Below are 17,638 nucleotides of genomic sequence, written 5' to 3'. Positions count from 1 at the left end.
CATTCGGCTGCAGAGGCCTTTGACCTCAGACTCACCCGGCCCAGGGGAAGGTGAGGGCTCACTGTGGTCTCAGTTGTCTCGTCTTTGGAGTTTTTATTAGTTTCAGGGGTAGAATTTCGTGATTCATCCGTTGTATACAACACCCAGTGCTCATTCCATCATGTGCCCTCCTTAGTGCCCATCACCCAGCTACCCCCCCCACACCCTCCTACCCTCCCCCCCAGCAACCCTGTTCCTAGAATTAGGTGTCTTACGGTTTGCTTCCCTGTTTTCATCTTTATTTTTGGAATTTTTTAAATTAGGGTGTTTTTTTTTTGTCAGAGCACAGGCAGGGGAGTGGCAGGGAGAGGGAGCAGCAGGCTCTCCGCCCAGCAGGGCTCCATCCCAGGACCCTGGGATCATGACCTGAGCTGAAGGCAGACGCTTCACCGACTGAGCCACCCAAGTGCCCCTTTTTGGAATTTTTATAATTAAATAAAATTGAATAGAAGAAACATTTTTTACATAAGATTGGCAAGGGGGAGGAGAATGCCCAGGGCGAATGTGTGCCTTCACTGGAAAGTGGTTTTTATCCTGAGCATTGAAAAGCCATACAAATGGACAGTTACTAGGCCACCGGGTCCATGTGCAGGATAAAAGGCACGTGCAGACAGGTGTCTTGAGGGACATGGGAATAATGGCAGTGAATGCCAGCTGGGTGTTGGTGCCCGCTCAGCTCGGAGTGGGCAGCCCTGGGACTGAAGGGCCCGCCATCCCTGCTTTCACACCACTGGCCTGCACCAAACGGTTTCTTGTATAAAAACAAGCAGGACCCTCCCTGTGACAGCAGTGTTGGTGTCTCCCACCTTCAGGGCCTTTAACCCTCACTGGAAGCTTCCAGCATGGCCACCAGAGGCCACCTTAGTGGGCTCAGGGTGGGAGTGGTCAGTGGTTATACCATTAATTTTATGCACTTTGAATTTATATTAACCAATTAGTTATGATTGGGGGACAATGCCTGTTGGTGTTCCAAGCGGAAGGAACGGTGTCCTACTGAGACACACACCCCAGCCATCATGTGGCACTCTAGGCCAGGAAGCACTTCCCCGAGGTCCGGCTGTGGGGCAGGATCCTGCGTAATCAGGGCTTACTCGATTCGGCCCCTCTGTTGGCATGAGGCCCAGGCTCTGCCTTCAGGCCTCCCAGCTCCATTCCTGCCTCTGTGCCCTCTCATTCTGATCCTCTGGTCCAGCTGCACTGGGCTGCAGCCCCTGCACCCAGAGTTGACTCTCCCAACCTGCCCGCCATCCCCACTACCTCAGTCAGAGGCTGCTCCCAGCCCGGGGCTCTGCCTGGACACCCTGCCTAGCTGGCCAGCTGCCTTGGGAGCCTGTCCTGCATCTGGCCCTTTCTCTACTTTCTCACCTGTTCGTCAATTTGAAATAAGTAGGTATTCATCCCCTCACTGCCGTGGGCTCCAGAACAACGCCCGGAGTCGAGTGGCCCGCCAGACCCTGCTGGCCTGCATTCCGCCGCCCCCCTCCCCCCGGCTGGTCCTCACTTCCCAGCCTTTGCATAGGCTGTGCCCTCTGCCCGAGTACCCTACCACTGATCCACGGCACCTGCTTGCAGAGGCCAAGGGAGCGCCCTTCTCTTGCTGCTTGTTCTTTGCTTTTCCGGGACTTAACACAGTCCTAATAACGCTCCTCCGGGACTCCACTCCCCCTCCCACCCTCATCCCTCCTGGACCGACACAGTGCCCTCCGCCCTGTTCTCCCCGCTGCCGCCAGGGGGCGCTGGTGAGCACCGAGTCGGGCCGGTCCGTGCTCCGCGCGCAGCCCTGTAGGGCTCCCAGGTCCCTCGAGTCAGGGCGCAAGGCCTCCCACGTCCACGGGACCCTGCACGACCCGTCCCCCACACACCTCATCCCCGCCTGCCTCCTCTGTTCGCGCTGGCTGGTCCTTGTACCGGGACGCCCTTCGTCGGGTCTATCAAGTGCCCTTCCCCGCAGCCTTCCACGCCCCCACCGCCCTGCTGTTTTCCGCGCTCACCGCTAGCCAACTTACTGTCATTCCCTCTCCTCCCAGTGTCCGTTTCCCTCGACCAGGGTTTTGACCGTTGCACACAGCAGGTGCTCGATAGATACTGGTTAAATGACTTCAATGGATGTCTGTCTAGGTGTAGTGTGGGCCAACAAGCGCCCTCCGTACCCAGCGCCCAGCTCAGAGTCCGGCAAACAGGAGGCGTGCGGCAAATGTTCGCTGAATGACTAGTGGACTGAGGCGCGCAGCCCGAGCTTGGCTGCTGCGGGCCCACTGTCCCAGCGGTCAGCCGACTGCGGCCGCAGGGCGGCGCCTCCCTCCATCCTTCAGAAGCTCCATTCTCCTTGGGACCCCTCGCGCTAAGGGTTCCCAGTCCCCCGGTGAGCCCCTCCCCGCTCTTCCTCCGCCCCCACCCCCCTCCAGTCTCCCACCTTCCCCTTCCGAGTCCTCAGTCCCGCGAGACTCCCTCCCCCCCCCTCCGGCGAAGTCCCGCAGACCCGCTCGTTGGTCGCCCCCCCTGCCCAGGAGTCCCCGCCCCGGCCCCGCGGAGCGGGCCCTCCCCGCAGTCCCTCCGCGCAGGCGCAGGGAGTCTCGGCCGTGCCTCCCCCCCCCTCTTACCCGAGCGGCCGAGGGCGGGGCGCGGGCTGGTCCGGGGTGGCCGCGGCTCCATGGGGCTCTTGGGGCTGCTGAGCCTGCTGCACTCGGCCTTCTTCGGGGACCAGGTAGGGCGTGGGGGGGCGCTCCGATACTCGCACGATGCTTGACGGGTCTGGGGTCTCGCGCAGTTGCCGCGGAGACCGTTGCCAGGGAAACTGCCTCAGACTGCTCGCCTGGCTGGGAGCCCCTCCCCCGCGTCGCAGCGAATCCCCCACCCCGGGTCTGCGCAAGCGCGGCCTCGCCGGGCCCAGCTCCAGGTCTCCGAGGGAGACCCCCCCCCGACCCCTCCCCATTGCGCGTACACAGAGAGGGGCTGGGGCGGGGGGACCGCGACGGGGGACCGTCCTGCCGAGGGTCCGTCCCGTACAAGGCGGGTAGGGGCCGGGCCACGCCCTGCACCTTTTACTGCCTCAGTTTCCCCTCTGGGCTCCCAGGGCAGGGCCGACTCCGACATTCACCGACGCTGAGGTTCATAGTATGCCTCCCACCGGGCCCGAGCTCTTTGCCGGCCTCTGTAATCGTTCTGAACCCTGCGGCTCTAACATCCCCAATTTAAGAGGAAACTGAGGCTGGGGGCGCAGCGAGGAGGCCAAGGTCACGTCTTCAGCAGGGCTGGGGCCTGAGCGCCGGGCGGAGGCGTCAGCCGAGGACCGGGCCTGGAGGCCGATGGGGGAGCTGTCCGCGGTGCTGACAGGACGCTCGCTCGCCCTCTTCCCGCCCGGGGAAACTGAGGCCCAGAATCCTGTCAGGCGACCCACCCCGGATCGGGTTTCCGGGGCACGACCCCAGCAATCCCCCATCTCCAATGGCAGCCCTTCCTCACCCTTCAGGGCCCTAGTCCGCGCTTCATCTCTGGTCGTATGACCACCTGGTGCCTTCCTGCTTCCTTCTGCCCCACCCCAGCTCTGAGTGGGGGGGGACACCTCAGGTTCTACCCCCAGCCCCTGGCATAGCGGAAGGTCGGTGGGAAAGGGCGGGGGCATCAAGTGGGGATTGACGCTGAGGTCAGGCTCAGAAGACTCAAAGACACTCTTGTGAGTGACCGTGTTGTGAGCTGGCCAGATGCTGGGATGGGGGTGGGGGCGGGGGGAAGGGACGGTCTCAGGCTGAGGGTGGGGATGAGCGAGCCCCATGAGTCAACTTTCTCCTTGAGAGCCCAGCAGCGGTAGGGAGCACAGAGGGTCCCAGGGAGGGTACCTGGGAAGGGCCCCCCACTAGGCCTGGGTACTGTACATTGGGGGGTCTCTTTCATTCCCCCAAGACTTGGACTGGGGTCCTGGGGTGCTGTGGGGTTTCCCAAGGCTCTGTGGTTCTTGAATTTCCAGTGATGCCTGAATGTGTGGCTCAAGAACTTAGAGGGTCAGGGATTTTTGAGGAGGAGGAGGGACAGGGGTGTCAGAGATATGATGTTCCAGAGGCTTGGGGACAAGGGCATCTTGCCCTGGGGTCTCAGTCCCACGTGCCCTCAGCCTTCCGGGCCCCAGGGCTGGTGAGGCTCATGAGTGAACTCCAGCAGGGTGCTTCCTGGCTTCAGCCTTAGTGTCCTCATATGTATGAGGACAAGGCTGGCCATCAGACCACTCTAAGATTATGCCTGAGAGGGGCCCTGGGGAGCGGTGACCTCTGAGACTGGGGGGGGGGGGAGGTAAGACGTAGTTCTCTGCGGGCAAGGATTCTCCAACCCACCTCCCAGTTGACAAAACAAGAAAGTGAGGCCGGAGAGAGAGAGGCCCAAGCTCGTGCAGGGGAATCAAGGTAGAACTAAAGCTGGGGCCCTGGGCTCTGCCCTTTCCCCACCCCCATTCCAGCTTTGCCCATTCTGTCCTGCACTTTGTGGTCAGTTCAGCCCATGACTCCTCCAGGGGACTGCCCCTGCTCTAAACCCCTCACAACGACCTGATCCAGCCCCACCAGAAACCCACATCCCCTGAGAGGGCTTTGATCTCAGCTCCAGAAAGTGCACATGCTGTTCCTTCAGCCTGGAATGCTGTTCCCCTCCTTGCTTCCATGGCCAACTCTTATTCATCCTGAAGAGGCCAAGCACCTGTGTCCCTTTCTCTGTGCAGCCTTCCCAGCTTCCAGAAAGAGCCCCCTTGCCCATTGCACCCCGTCCTCAAGCCCCACAGGCTGGGGACTGCTGTGTCTGGCTCTGGAGGCTCCTCTCAGGGCCCCCAGCATTGCTAGCCCAGGACGGGCACACGGGACCTCCTGCAGTAAACCCAACAGAAAACAGTGTGGTCCGCGTGCCCTTGGCTGCCTGTCCCGTCGTTCCTTGCACCAGCCCTAAGTGAGGCTGCAGCCACCTCCCCATCTTACCGAGGGAAATCGTTCTCGAGGCAAACGATTCGCCCTGGCCTCCCAGCCAGGAAAGACAGAGGCAGGCCCCTTAAACCACGTCTCCTGGCCCAGAGCCTCCTTCGTCCTTCGGGCATGCATGTGTCTGGGCAGTAAGGCCTGGCGGCAGCTGCGACACTCCACCTCTGGGTTTTAAACCCTCAAGTGGCTCTGGGGACCCGTGGACTGATCCGAGACAGCTGGGACCTCAGGCCCCCGCCCTCCTCTCCCTCCCCTTCTGTGAGGGTGAAATAGGAGCGTGATGAGAGACAGAGACACAGGGAGACAGAGATTGAAAGAAACCAAGCGACGTGGGGGTGGACAGGAGTCATGGCAGATGCCCACGGAGAAGCTCTGCCAGGGAGACAGAGAAATGCCAGGGTCCCAAGTGCTTCGCAGCATGCCCGCCCATCCCCCATGCTCAGCCTTTCACGCCAGCCATGACCCTCCCTGGTGGCAGGAAGATGCGGGGGTGGGGGGTCCAGCCTGGATCCTCAGACCTGCCCCGCCCTCACCCATCTGCACAAGGCCTGGCTGGATCCGTGGGGAGGGGCTGGCCTGGCTCCTGCCCCCCACCCCCCAAATTCTGATGTAACATCCAAGACTGGATGTTTTACTCTCAAAATCTCTGGATCCAGCCGCGGGAGGTTCTTAAGACTCCGGAGCGGGTGTGGCGGGGGAGGCACGGGGTCCTAGACCTCGGGGCGCCCCCGTCTCTTGGAGGGGGTTCACCCCCCCTTATCTGCACACACAGTCCCTGAACCCGCCCGGAGGCGCGACGTCCCGCGGCCGCCGCTGGGCCCCGCCCTGGGTCCGCCATTGGCTGTTGCCATGGCACCAGTCCGTCTTCCCGCGCCGCCATTGGCCGCGGCGCCTGCATCCCGCATCCCGCATCCTCCCCCGCTCGCTCGCGGTGGTCTCGCCCAGCTCCAGGAGCGGCTGCGCCGCCTGGCCAGGCCGGGACCGGGCTTTGTCCGCCCCAGAGCCCTCTGCCTGCGCCGCCGAGACCCCGGAGCCCCGGAGCCCACGCCCCGCGGCGCCCCCGACAGTCCAGCCCGAGTAAGACAAAGTAAGCGGCGCGCTTCCCTGGGTGGAGGGCAGGGGGCACGTCCTCCGCCTCTGCTGGGGGCCTCCATCCCCTCCTCTGCTTCACCTGTCAGCACACACTCCGGAGCCTCCGTTCCTCCAGGGTGGAGCCGGAAGGGAAACTGAGAGCCGGGGAGGGGGGCGCCTGCATCGCTGCTGCTACCCGCACGCACACACCCACTCACGGCGTTCAACCGTCGGGTGTCCCACAGTCTGCGGGCAGGCCTGCTGTGTGCTTCGGGGGTAGTGCTACACCTCTCTGGGCAACCGTTGCCCTCTCTGGAAAGTGGGGTTCGCGTCGAAGGAAGGAGAAGGAAGGGCCTCTTTGGGCCACAACTATGCCATCCTCCCCTGAAATTCGGCCACTCACTGCTCGCTCAGACCGACCCCCCCAGCTATTGGTGCTTTCCCTTCTGCAATGGAGAGCTCCCAAGGAGGCTCCCGGGAGTCCCCAGGTGCAACCTGGGGCAGGCAGGAGGGCTTCCTGGAGGAAGCTGCACCTTGAGGGATGGCAGGAATTGGGAAGGGTGGTCCAGGTGGGAAACTGCACGTCCAGGGGCCTGGCTGAAGAGCACTGCTGTGTGGCTGCAGGTGGATGTGGAGGAACCAGGTCTTATCTTGAGGGCATTGGGGAGCCATGGGAAGTATTGGAGCAGGGGAGGGATGGAGTCCAACCAGTGACTTTCAGAGCTTCCTTCTGGCTGTGCATGAGGAGTGGACTGCGGGAGGCCAGCGAGGCTGTGCTGATGGGAGGGGTGTGGGGAGCTGGGGAAGAGAGGGTCCAGCTGGGCAAAGCTTGAGGGGCTGGTGGGAGTGTGGAGCTGGGGACTCGGGCTGGAATGAGGGGGGGTTCTGGTGGGTGGCCCTGCTGCCAAGCTCAGGCTGATGAAGATGCAGGGGGAGTGAAGGTATCCCAGGCTCAGCCTGGAACATCCACGAAGACACCCATGAGGGAAACGGGGGGTGGGAGGCGGCCCTGGGTGGGGCTCAGGGAGGGGGCCTAGGTTGGTTGAGGGGCTGGCAGGGGTGTGCAGGGGGTGTCATGCCTCACCTAGTGCTTTCCTCTGGCCGGGCACGGCCTGGGAGCCTCAGCCAGGACACAGCTCCAGTCCGGGGATCTTGCCACAAGCCCAGGCATGACTCCCAGCTCTGGGACCCCTGACAGAGCCTTGGCTGGGATCACTATTCGGGTGGGAGGCGAAGGCTCTGGTGCCCAGGCAGCTGGCCTTCCCCGAAACACTGTCTCCCATTCTGACTGTCCCACCCGCCCTGTGACTTCTGGTTTGCTCCACGACCACTCCCATGCCTGACCCTCTCATCAGCCTGCAGGATGGGGCCGGCACACCGAGTTCTTCTCGTGGCTCAGATGGGCAAACTGAGGCCAGAAAGCACCACCTGGCCTCCCGAGTACTTCCAGTGCCGGGGTCCAGTCATGCCTTCTGTGGCCCCCTGGCCTCACTTCCTTCCTCTGAGCACAGCCTAATGGTGGTCCCTGAGGCTCAGGACTGTGGCCAGGAAGTCAGATGACAGGGCCAGGCACACAGTAGGTCCTCCGATGGGTTAGGATGCCCTGACCCCGTCTCCCCACCCTTACACCGGGCCCAGTGTGCCCTTGGTGACCCCAGGGTGGGAGGGTTCTGTGGGTAGGAGCACAGGGACAACACTGAGTGAGCAAGTGAGCGAATGCATGTGGCCAGGTGAGGGGGGCAGTAAGCACCTCCCTGGGGACAAGGGAGGGCCGGCTGATTTGGGGAGGGGGCTCCTAGGAAGGAGGTGGAGGAGAGGATGGGCTGCCATTGGTGGGCCTCAGACAAAGGCGGAGGGAGGGGGCGAGTGCTGATGGGAAGGGAACAAAGAGGGAAGGGGGGCGGGGAGGTGGGACAGCTCTGGGGAGGGCCTAGCCAAGAGAGGCGGGGCCGCCAGCCAGCTGGACAGAGGGAGGAGGCTGGGCCAGAGTGAGAAAGGACCGCCACACACAAAGAAGGGGTGGCGGTGGCAGAGCCCAGGAGATGGGGCATGGGGCAGCCGGGGCCGCAGGGGCTGGGGGAAGGCTGACCGGAGGGGGGCCAGGCCAGGCAGGTAGCTGCTCCAGCTCCAGCTGTTGGTGGAGGGGGGGTGGGGGCAGGGCATCCAATCTTAGCCCCCCAGGGTGACTGTGATGGGCTTGGGTCTGTCTGTCCAGCTGTCCAGCTGTCCAGCTGTGGGGGTCCCACCATCAGTCTGGCCATTGCTCTCTGAGCTGCTTTTTGTTGGCAGGCACAGCATTTTTATTGTCCCCCCGTTGGGCCAGCAGGTGGTCTGTCCAGGTGGTCTGCCCAGGACCTCTGGGCAGCTGCGTTTCTGTGGGGCAGGGCCTTGGCTGTCAGCATGTGTGTCTGGGAGCCCAGCAGTGAGGACGGCCATGCATTTGTGTCTGCTGGTCAGCTGCACGTTTGGGCCATGTGTCTCGACGTCCATCCCATGGCTCTGCCCACATCTGTCACCATCTGTCTCTCCACTGGCCATGCCGCATGTGTCCGGGGCCAGCCCTGCAGCGGTCCACACCAGGCATTCCTGCTGGGACTCACCCCAGGACTGGATGGGAGGGCTGGGACTTCAATCAGGGGCCAGCCCTCCCTAGACCCTTGGGTGAACCTTCTGACCTGTGGCCCCAGGCGCTGCAGGAGCTGAAGATGGCGAGCTCTGTGGCACCCTACGAGCAGCTGGTGCGGCAGGTGGAGGCCTTGAAGGCCGAGAACAGTCACCTGAGGCAGGAGCTGCAGGACAATTCCAGCCACCTGTCCAAGCTAGAGACGGAGACATCCGGCATGAAGGTGCGCGTGGGGCTGGGGCTGCGGCTACAGGCACAAACACCAGGGGTCGGACCTAGAGGCCGGCCGGCCTGGCCGGGGCATCTCAGGGTGGGGGGTGGCCCCGGGCAGCCCAGGCAGTGGGCTTATGCTCCCGCCCCCGCCTTAGGAGGTCCTGAAGCACTTACAAGGCAAGCTGGAACAGGAGGCTGGAGTGCTGGTGTCTTTGGGGCAGACCGAGGTCCTGGAGCAGCTGAAAGGTGAGGGCCCTGCCTGGGGGCCCCCTCTGCACACTGGGGTGATCTCCAGCTTGCCCCCAGAGGGAGCTGGGAGGAGGAGGGGCAGGAAGGGGCACTGACCTCGCCCTCTCCCTCCATGCCCATACAGCCCTGCAGATGGACATCACCAGCCTGTACAACCTCAAGTTCCAGCCCCCAGCCCTAGGCCCCGAGCCCACTGCGCGGACCCCCGAAGAAAGTCCCGTCCACGGCTCTGGGCCCTCTAAGGACAGTTTTGGGGAGCTGAGCCGGGCTACCATCCGGCTGCTGGAGGAACTGGACCGGGAACGGTGAGAGACCCCGGGCGGCGGGAAGCCCCGCCCTCAGCCAGCCCCGCCCCCGCTACCCCGGGCCCCTGACTGGCCCACAGGCATGTGTCCCACCCACCTCCTGAGTCGACCCGGCCCACACCCGCTGCTTGTGGCGCGGCTTCCCCTTTTCCGGGTCCAGTGGACTCTGGAGGACAAAGAGGAAGGCTCCTGGGAGATATCCTCAGGGGTCCCCAGTATGCAGGCTTCACCAGGGACAGGGCTGTGTCCATTGCCAGGGTCAGGACTGGAGCCAGAAGGGTTCAAGGCAGGCTTTGTGGAGAGAGGGGCTGTGGCCCAGGAAACCGGGGCCCGTGGCCAGCAGAGGAAAGCAGGCCTCGGGCGCCCAGCTCCGCTCAGCGGGGTTGTGTGGGGTCGGATGGGGCAGTTCAGGAGCGGCTTGGAGTCCTGTCCGTGCTGTGCTGTGGGACCTCAAGCGAGTCTCCTAACCCCTACCAGCCTCAGACTTCTGCCCTGTAATTATATGGAACATAGGCAAAATTATTTAAAGTCAGTAAGTTTTTATTTAAAGGGAAAAAAAAAAAGACACAGAGCCTAACCATGGAGCTCTGTACAAGGGGAATAGCAGTGTCTCCCCCCTGGGTTGTTTAGAGGGAGACTTGGGCCTGGAGCAACCTGAGCCTGACTTGGTCTTTGCAGGTTAGAGGGAGATTAGCAAGTGTGGGAGAGGTGTTGGGGGCAGAACAGCCCCCTCAGAGCCTTTCTCTGGGGACCAGAACTTATAAAGGAATTGCCTCTCTCCTTTGAATTAATTTTCTGCCCCCGACCCCAGTCCCTGAAACAAGTCTGAAACAAGTGATTACACATCAAGGCAAACACCGCATGCACGACGGCTCCCCCTCTGCGAGCTGCGCCCACCGACTCGCCCCCCCCCCCAGGTGCTTTCTGTTGAACGAGATCGAGAAGGAGGAGAAGGAGAAGCTCTGGTATTACTCACAGCTGCAGGGCCTGTCCAAGCGCCTGGACGAGCTCCCGCACGTGGAGACGGTGAGCGGCCGGGGCGGGGGGCGGGCGGGGGCCGGGAGTTGGGGGCCTCGGGCCCGGACGCGCCCTCACCGCGGCCCGCCCGCCCCTCCCAGCAGTTCTCGATGCAGATGGACCTGATCCGGCAGCAGCTGGAGTTCGAGGCCCAGCACATCCGCTCGCTGATGGAGGAGCGCTTCGGCACCTCGGACGAGATGGTGCAGCGGGCGCAGGTGAGGCGGTGGGCGGGGCCGGGCGCGGAGCCCGTGCGGGGAAGTTTGCATTACCCGGCGGGCAGGGACTGCCGTGGGCGGGGTCTGGCTCAGGTGGCGGAGCCAGAGCTTGAGCCCTTTGTGGGGTGGGGGGCGGAGGGGGCTAAGGGCAGAGCCGGGCCCAGAGGGCAGAATCCGAGAAAGGTGGGGGCAGGGGGCGGACACTGGGCGGAACCGAGTCTGAGCGAGCCCCAGGGAAAAGATCAGGGAGTGGGCGGGGCCAAATAAGGGAGTGGGTGGGGTCAGTCTGGGTTGGGGTTGGACCATGGGTGGGGCCGGGACGTGGGCAGAGTCAGGTAACGGGGCGGGGTTTAGAGCGAATGGGGCCGTATAGAGGAATAGGTGGGATCAGAGCCAGGGGCGGGGCCAGAGCAGAGTCAGACGTCAAAGTGTGGTTTGGGCAGTGGGTGGGGTCATAGCAGAGAGTGGGCGGAGCCAGAGCCGGGGCGGGGTCAGCTGCAGCGTGCACCTTTCTCTGGGCTCAGATCCGCGCTTCGCGCCTGGAGCAAATCGATCAGGAACTGCTGTCCGCGCAGGACCGCGTGCAACAGACCGAGCCCCAGGTACTGGGAGGGGTGGAGCCAAGGCCCTGAGGTGGTGACGGGTCCAGGCAGGGCCCTGCCCGGGGTGCAGGAATGGGCCCGTAGCCCCCACCCACATCGTCTTGGTCTGGGCGCTTTGTGGGGTGCTCCCCAGTCGAACCCCCGGGCCTGGCGTTCTCCGTACAGGCCCTGCTGGCGGTGAAGTCAGTGTCGGTGGACGAGGACCCAGAGCCTGAGGTCCCCACGCACCCTGAGGACGGTGTCCCTCAGCCGGGCAACAGCAAGGTGAGAGGGTATCCAGGTTTGTTGGGGGCCAGGCGGGTGGGTTGAGGCGCGAGGGGTGTGGGTGGCCAGCTGGGTTGAGGTGCATGGTGAGATGGGTCCCTCCCGCGTCTGTCAGATGTGGGGGACCCTCCCTCCTCCATCTCATAAAGTGTCCTCAGGTGTGGAAGGGCGACCCTGGGTGGGGGTGTGTGCTGAGATTGGCAGGGCCAGCATGTGGTCTCAGGCCGGCAAGGTGGGTGGGGGATAGCTGTCCTGTGGGTGTGGGGGGGCACTCTACCCTAGACATAGGAGGTCACCCACAGGAGTACCCAGTGAGGGACGACAGGGTGGGCCCTCCAGAACTGCGGGCACTCAGTGCTGGCTGACGCCTCCCATCCACCTCCCCAGGTGTGTGCGCTGGCCCCCAGGAGGATGCAGGGCGAGGGGGCTCCGGCTGAGCAAGCGATTCTCTTGGGCGGGGTCACGGGACTCTCACTGTGTTTGGGCCGCTCACTGAGGGCGCGGGGCTGCCCCTGGCTGGGGTCGGGTGAGCTGGGCGGGGCTCCCCACCTTGACTCCATCCCCTGCCCTCCTAGGTGGAGGTGGTCTTCTGGCTGCTGTCCATGCTGGCGACGCGCGACCAGGAGGACACGGCCCGCACCCTGCTGGCGATGTCCAGCTCGCCAGAGAGCTGCGTGGCTATGCGCCGCTCGGGGTGCCTGCCGCTGCTGCTGCAGATCCTGCACGGCGCCGAGGCTGGCGCTGGGGGTCGGAACGGGAGCCCCGGGGCGCCGGGAGCCAAGGATGCGCGCATGCGCGCCAACGCGGCGCTGCATAACATTGTCTTCTCGCAGCCGGACCAGGGCCTGGCGCGTAAGGAGATGCGCGTCCTGCACGTGCTGGAGCAGATCCGGGCCTACTGTGAGACGTGCTGGGACTGGCTGCAGGCCAGGGACAGCGCCGACGGAGGCGGCAACGGCGGCGGTGAGCACGTGGGGGCTTCCGTGTGGCTGGGCCGGCGGTGAGCAGTGAGGGGGCCGCCTGTGTGCCGGGCACTGGCCGAGGCCTTCTGGGGACTTTGGCTAGGTCCCGGGGAACCCTTGCAAGCAGGATGCAGAGTTTGAGCCTCCTAGTTTTTACAGCTCATTACAAAGTTAATATATGACAAAAACGCTGCCAAAAGGTACTTAGCACCAGGCACTGCGTCATCTCCCTCTGCAATCCCGGGGGTGGGCAGCACCCTCTGTCCTGGCTTTGGACAGGTGTGGTAAGGCCGCCCTGCTCTGGGAGGCCCCCCATGTGCTCCGCGGGCAGCGGTTTGAAAAGCTCGGGGGTTCCTGCAGGCCTGTGGGGTGAAGGCAGGGAGGGGCAGGGACCCACCAGGAGCGGGAGGGCCCTGACCCGCCCCGTGGCCCACAGCCCCCGTCCCCATTGAGCCTCAGATCTGCCAGGCCACCTGTGCCGTGATGAAGCTGTCCTTTGATGAGGAATACCGCCGTGCCATGAACGAGCTGGGTGAGTGCCCCTCCCTCCTCCATGACCACACACTGCCTCTTGACGGGCGGGGTGGGGGTGGGGGGCTGCTGGCCCCCATTCCACCCAGGGCCGGCTTTTAGCCACCAAGGTGCTGGGGCTCAGAGAACAGCGAGGTGACTTTGCTGAGGAAGCCAAGAGTAAAGGTGAAAGACTCAATTTAATTCATGGAATCAGAGCCACAGGGTAGTGGGGGAAGGGGTTGGCCTTGTGAAATCTTAGGTTTGTGGGCATTACAAGTCTTATATCTCTTTCCATATACAAGTAATCAAAACATGGAAAAAAGAGCTAGCAAGGCTCAGACATCACATCCATATGCTCAATTTCACTGTCGTGATTTCAAAATGAGGTACACTTCTCACCCAGCAGGTGGCCAAAATGCCCAAAGGGTAGACCCCATTCCTGGGGTTGGCTGTGTGGAAGTGGGTGCTCGCGGCCCCCGGGGGGGGCACCCGAGTGCAGGCGCTCTGGAGGGGCATTTGGCTACAGCAGATACTTTACGAATGTGCACACTTTTGAGGACCCCCCCCCCGCCAGCTAGGAATTTACTGTCTGGAGGAAGCAAGCCACCCAGATAAAACCCCAAATCTGGAGACTGCGTGTGCCCAGTAGCTAGGAGTCGGTCGCAGGCAGCGGCGTCTTATCCTCCCTTTGAAGTTCTCCTGTCGTGGGGGGAAGAGGAGGAGGTGGTTTGGTCCGCTCTGTGCACAATATGCCTGCACACACGCGCCCCAGAACGCTGTCTAAACCCAGGAGGATTGAGTGCCCCTGGGCTGTGCTTCCCGCCAGCCGGTGTGAGGCCGCCATGGGGAATTTCCGTTGGCACTGTATTCCCCTCTGACCTTGAACACTTGGACTATGGACACACAGAATTTCATACGAAACTGGTTCTCAAAGTGTGGCCCAGGGACCCCTGAGGGTTCCTGAGGCCCTTCTAAGAGGTCCCCAAGGTCGCAGTTCTTTTGATAAGGACATAAGATGTGATTTGCATCTCCCACCCCGGTCTTCTCTTGGGCGTTTTCCAGACGCTCCTACTCTGAGGACCACTGGGGTGTATGTTCTGGGGTTTAAAAAGGCTTAATTTTAATTTCCAGCAGGGTGCATATGCACAGCTCTCACCCACAGGAACAGAGTCTCTTTGGGGGTCCTCAAAAATGTTTGGAGGATACAGGGGTCCTGAGGGCAGAACACTTGCATGCCGTGTCCGCCAGGACCCCTGGCTTGGTGGTCCCGCCCACAGCTGAGTTCACAGCACTGTCTGCCTGTTCTTTTTTTTTTTTTTTTAAGATTTTATTTATTTATTTGAGAGAGCGAGAATGAGAGAGAGAGAGAGAGCACATGAGGGGGGGAGGGTCGGAGGGAGAAGCAGACTCCCCGCTGAGCAGGGAGCCCGATGCGGGACTCGATCCCGGGACTCCAGGACCATGACCTGAGCCGAAGGCAGTCGCCCAACCAACTGAGCCACCCAGGTGCCCTGTCTGCCTGTTCTTGTTCATGTCCTTCCTGTGGGTTTCCAGCAGCGGGGTTTCCACGTTCAGGAGTGTGAAAGGCCTTGGAAGCATTCCCTGAAATAACCTATAATTATGTAGTAAAATTTTTAGGGGTGCCCAGCTGGCTCAGTCAGTAGAGTGTGTGACTCTTAACCTGAGGGTCGTGAGTTCAAGCCCCATGTTGGGTGTAGAGCTTACTTATAAAGAAATTAAATTGTGGTAGAATATACATAAGATTCACCATCATAACCTGTGTCTCTAAGCTGTGTCCCTAAGCACACAGCTCAGCGGCATGAAGCACGCTCACTCGGTCCTGCAGCCACCCCCACCCTCCGTCTCCAGAACGTTCCGTCTCCCCACACGGAGACTCTGCCCCCACCCCCTGCCCCAGCCCCGGCTCCAACTCTCTCCTCTCTGTGGGGATGGGACTCCTCTGGGGACCTCCTGAGAGTGGGGTCCTGTGGGATGTGTCCTTCTGGGTCTGGCTTATTTCACATAAATACCCTCGAGCAGAAAGTCTTCGGGGTCCACCATGCGGTAGCAGGTGTCAGAGCGTCTGCCTTTTCACAGCTGAGGAATGTTGCACTGTGGACGGACGCACTGTCCACCTTTCAGCCGCTACGAGCCATGCTGTTTGAGCATGTGGCAGGTGTACTTTGGAAGTTTTTAGATGTGTGCTGCTAACTTCCTGCCCCAGGGATGCTGGCATCGCCCCCATCATTGTTGCGATGGGGAGATGGTGGAGATGGGGCTTCTCATGCTTGTGTTGCTGCTGCGTTCCCTTCCCTCCATACTGACCATTTCCCCCGATTCGTTTTCCCCCACAGTAGCTCCTGAGCACGGGCCATCCACAGCCTGCCCTCTGTGGCTCATGATCTGGAGGGAATTCTCATGTGGGATGTTGGGGGACTTCCCTGAGAAAGTGACTTGAGCTGGGAGTAGAGATAGGAACCTGGGCAAATAGAAGGGAAGAGCACTCCGGGCAGAGGGAACAGCCGTGCAAAGGCCTGGGGAGCTGACAAGGAGCCCTGGGGGCTGGGGAGGGGGACCTGAGCAGGGCAGGTGTGGGTGGGAGGGAGCAGAGGGCATCTGAGGCCGGGAAGAAGGCAGGTGGGTGGTTTGGGGTGCCGGGCAGTGGGCAGGGCCCCCCACCTGTCCGCAGCCGCGCCACGCCCCTCCCCGCACCCCCACAGGTGGGCTGCAGGCCGTAGCGGACTTGCTGCAGGTTGACTACGAGATGCACAAGATGACGCGGGACCCGCTTAACCTCGCCCTACGCCGATACGCTGGCATGACCCTCACCAACCTCACCTTTGGGGATGTCGCCAACAAGGTGCCTGGGGCTGGCCGGAGGGTGGGCAGGGTCAGCGCTCTCCCGGTCCGAGCCTCCCTCTCCCTCACCCCCGCCTCAAAACAGCCCTGAGAGGTGGAGACAGTTGTCCCCAACTTACAGGCAGGTAGGCTGAGGCTCAGAGAGGGCTGGTGAGGCCCAGAAGGCTCGTGTCTGGATGCAATCTGCCAGGCCACCATCCTGTCGGCTGCTCTGGGGCTGACGCTGCCGAGAATGGGGCCTCTGGACCAGGGGGCTGGGTGTCTGTGCTGATCTGGGCCTGTTTCCTCGATGGAGCAACAGGGTGACGGCTGTCCCTCCCCTGCAACACACAGCAGTGAGGGTGGGGGCTGGGCTCTAGCACATAGTAGGTGCTCAGTGAGCAGAGGAAGGAGCCTGACGGTAGGAGTGGTCTGCTGCATGCCCCCTGCCCTGCCTGGCATGACGCGACTTCCCTCTCTCACACCAACAGGCCACGCTGTGTGCCCGCCGGGGCTGCATGGAGGCCATTGTGGCCCAGCTGGCTTCCGAGAGCGAGGAGCTCCACCAGGTACCTGGCTGGCGTGGGCCGTGGCGCCAGGAACGCCCTGCAGGGTGTCCCACTGCCTGAGGCCTTTCTGCCAGCAAGGCGCCCTCTCCCCTGGGTATGGTGGGTCTCCAGTGAGGGGCGTCCCCTCCAGTCTGTCCCCAGCCCCTCCTGGCACAGGGGTGGAGGATGGGAGCCTGGGCCCTAGGTCCACTTTGCCCCTTCTCTGCCCCGGCCCAGGTGGTGTCCAGCATCCTGCGCAACCTGTCCTGGCGGGCCGACATCAACAGCAAGAAGGTGCTGAGGGAGGTCGGCAGCATGACTGCTCTGATGCAGTGTGTTCTGCGAGCCTCCAAGGTGCTCACCAGCTGGAGCTGGGGCTGGGGGCGGGGGGGGTGCTCACCCCAGGTCACGGGAGGAGGGAGCGGCCAGGGCTGTTCAGTGCCAGCCACAGGGCAGGGAGAACTGCGTGGGGGGTGTGAGTTCCCCATCTCTGGGGGAAATCAAGCCAAACAGTGCACTGTGTAGCAGGTGGTCCACACCTGGGGCTTCCAATCCTGCATCTTGAGGTCCTTTGGGTGCCTTTCCTTCCAGCCTTTTGGGCACACGTTGACGGGGAGGGTGGAGTGGGCGGGGCTGACCCCCTCCTTCCCCCCTGCTCTGTGTCCAGGAGTCCACCCTGAAGAGCGTGCTCAGTGCCCTGTGGAACCTGTCAGCACACAGCACTGAGAACAAGGCGGCCATCTGCCAGGTGGACGGTGCGCTGGGCTTCCTGGTGAGCACACTGACCTACAAGTGCCAGAGCAACTCTCTGGCTATCATCGAGAGCGGCGGCGGCATCCTGCGCAACGTGTCCAGCCTCATCGCCACCCGGGAGGACTACAGGTCGGCCCCCCCAGCCCACGGCCGCGAGGAGGGGGTGGGGCGGGGGCGCAGTTCGCGGTTGGGAGGGCAGAGCCCCTCTGCTGCGAACCGAGGACAAGCCTTGCTCTGTGCTGAGAACGCACCGTCCCTCCTGGTCCCTAGGGACTAAATTTTTTAGTGTAAGTGTACTGCAAATCTTGTGTGGGGTATACTTATACTAAATTTTTTTTTTAAAGATTTTATTTATTTGAGAGAGAGAGATAATGAGAGAGAAAACACAAGAGGGGGGAGGGTCAGAGGGAGAAGCAGGTTCCCCGCCGAGCAGGGAGCCCGATGTGGGACTCGATCCGGGGACTCCGG

General features: G+C 62.5%; 1 protein-coding gene across 1 annotated transcript in view; it reads left to right on the top strand.

The window, feature by feature from the left end:
* Positions 1–5,843: 5,843 nt before the first annotated feature.
* The window catches only part of APC2 (APC regulator of Wnt signaling pathway 2), a 17,411-nt gene continuing 5,616 nt past the window's right edge, over positions 5,844–17,638 (top strand). The window contains exons 1-14 of the mRNA XM_088023557.1: positions 5,844–6,071; positions 8,753–8,911; positions 9,057–9,147; positions 9,275–9,455; positions 10,373–10,481; positions 10,577–10,690; positions 11,215–11,292; positions 11,458–11,556; positions 12,132–12,519; positions 12,955–13,050; positions 15,752–15,891; positions 16,361–16,438; positions 16,655–16,771; positions 17,085–17,299. Coding sequence (XP_087879683.1) covers positions 5,844–6,071; positions 8,753–8,911; positions 9,057–9,147; positions 9,275–9,455; positions 10,373–10,481; positions 10,577–10,690; positions 11,215–11,292; positions 11,458–11,556; positions 12,132–12,519; positions 12,955–13,050; positions 15,752–15,891; positions 16,361–16,438; positions 16,655–16,771; positions 17,085–17,299 — 2,093 coding nt within the window. The remainder of the gene's footprint in view (positions 6,072–8,752; positions 8,912–9,056; positions 9,148–9,274; positions 9,456–10,372; positions 10,482–10,576; positions 10,691–11,214; positions 11,293–11,457; positions 11,557–12,131; positions 12,520–12,954; positions 13,051–15,751; positions 15,892–16,360; positions 16,439–16,654; positions 16,772–17,084; positions 17,300–17,638) is intronic.

Source organism: Eumetopias jubatus, unplaced genomic scaffold (assembly GCF_037043125.1).
Source record: "Eumetopias jubatus isolate StellerSeaLion01/CBP00866 unplaced genomic scaffold, mEumJub1_p1.0 scaffold_1, whole genome shotgun sequence".
In the NCBI taxonomy this organism is placed as follows: domain Eukaryota; kingdom Metazoa; phylum Chordata; class Mammalia; order Carnivora; family Otariidae; genus Eumetopias; species Eumetopias jubatus.
This window is presented reverse-complemented; position numbering and strand designations above follow the sequence as displayed.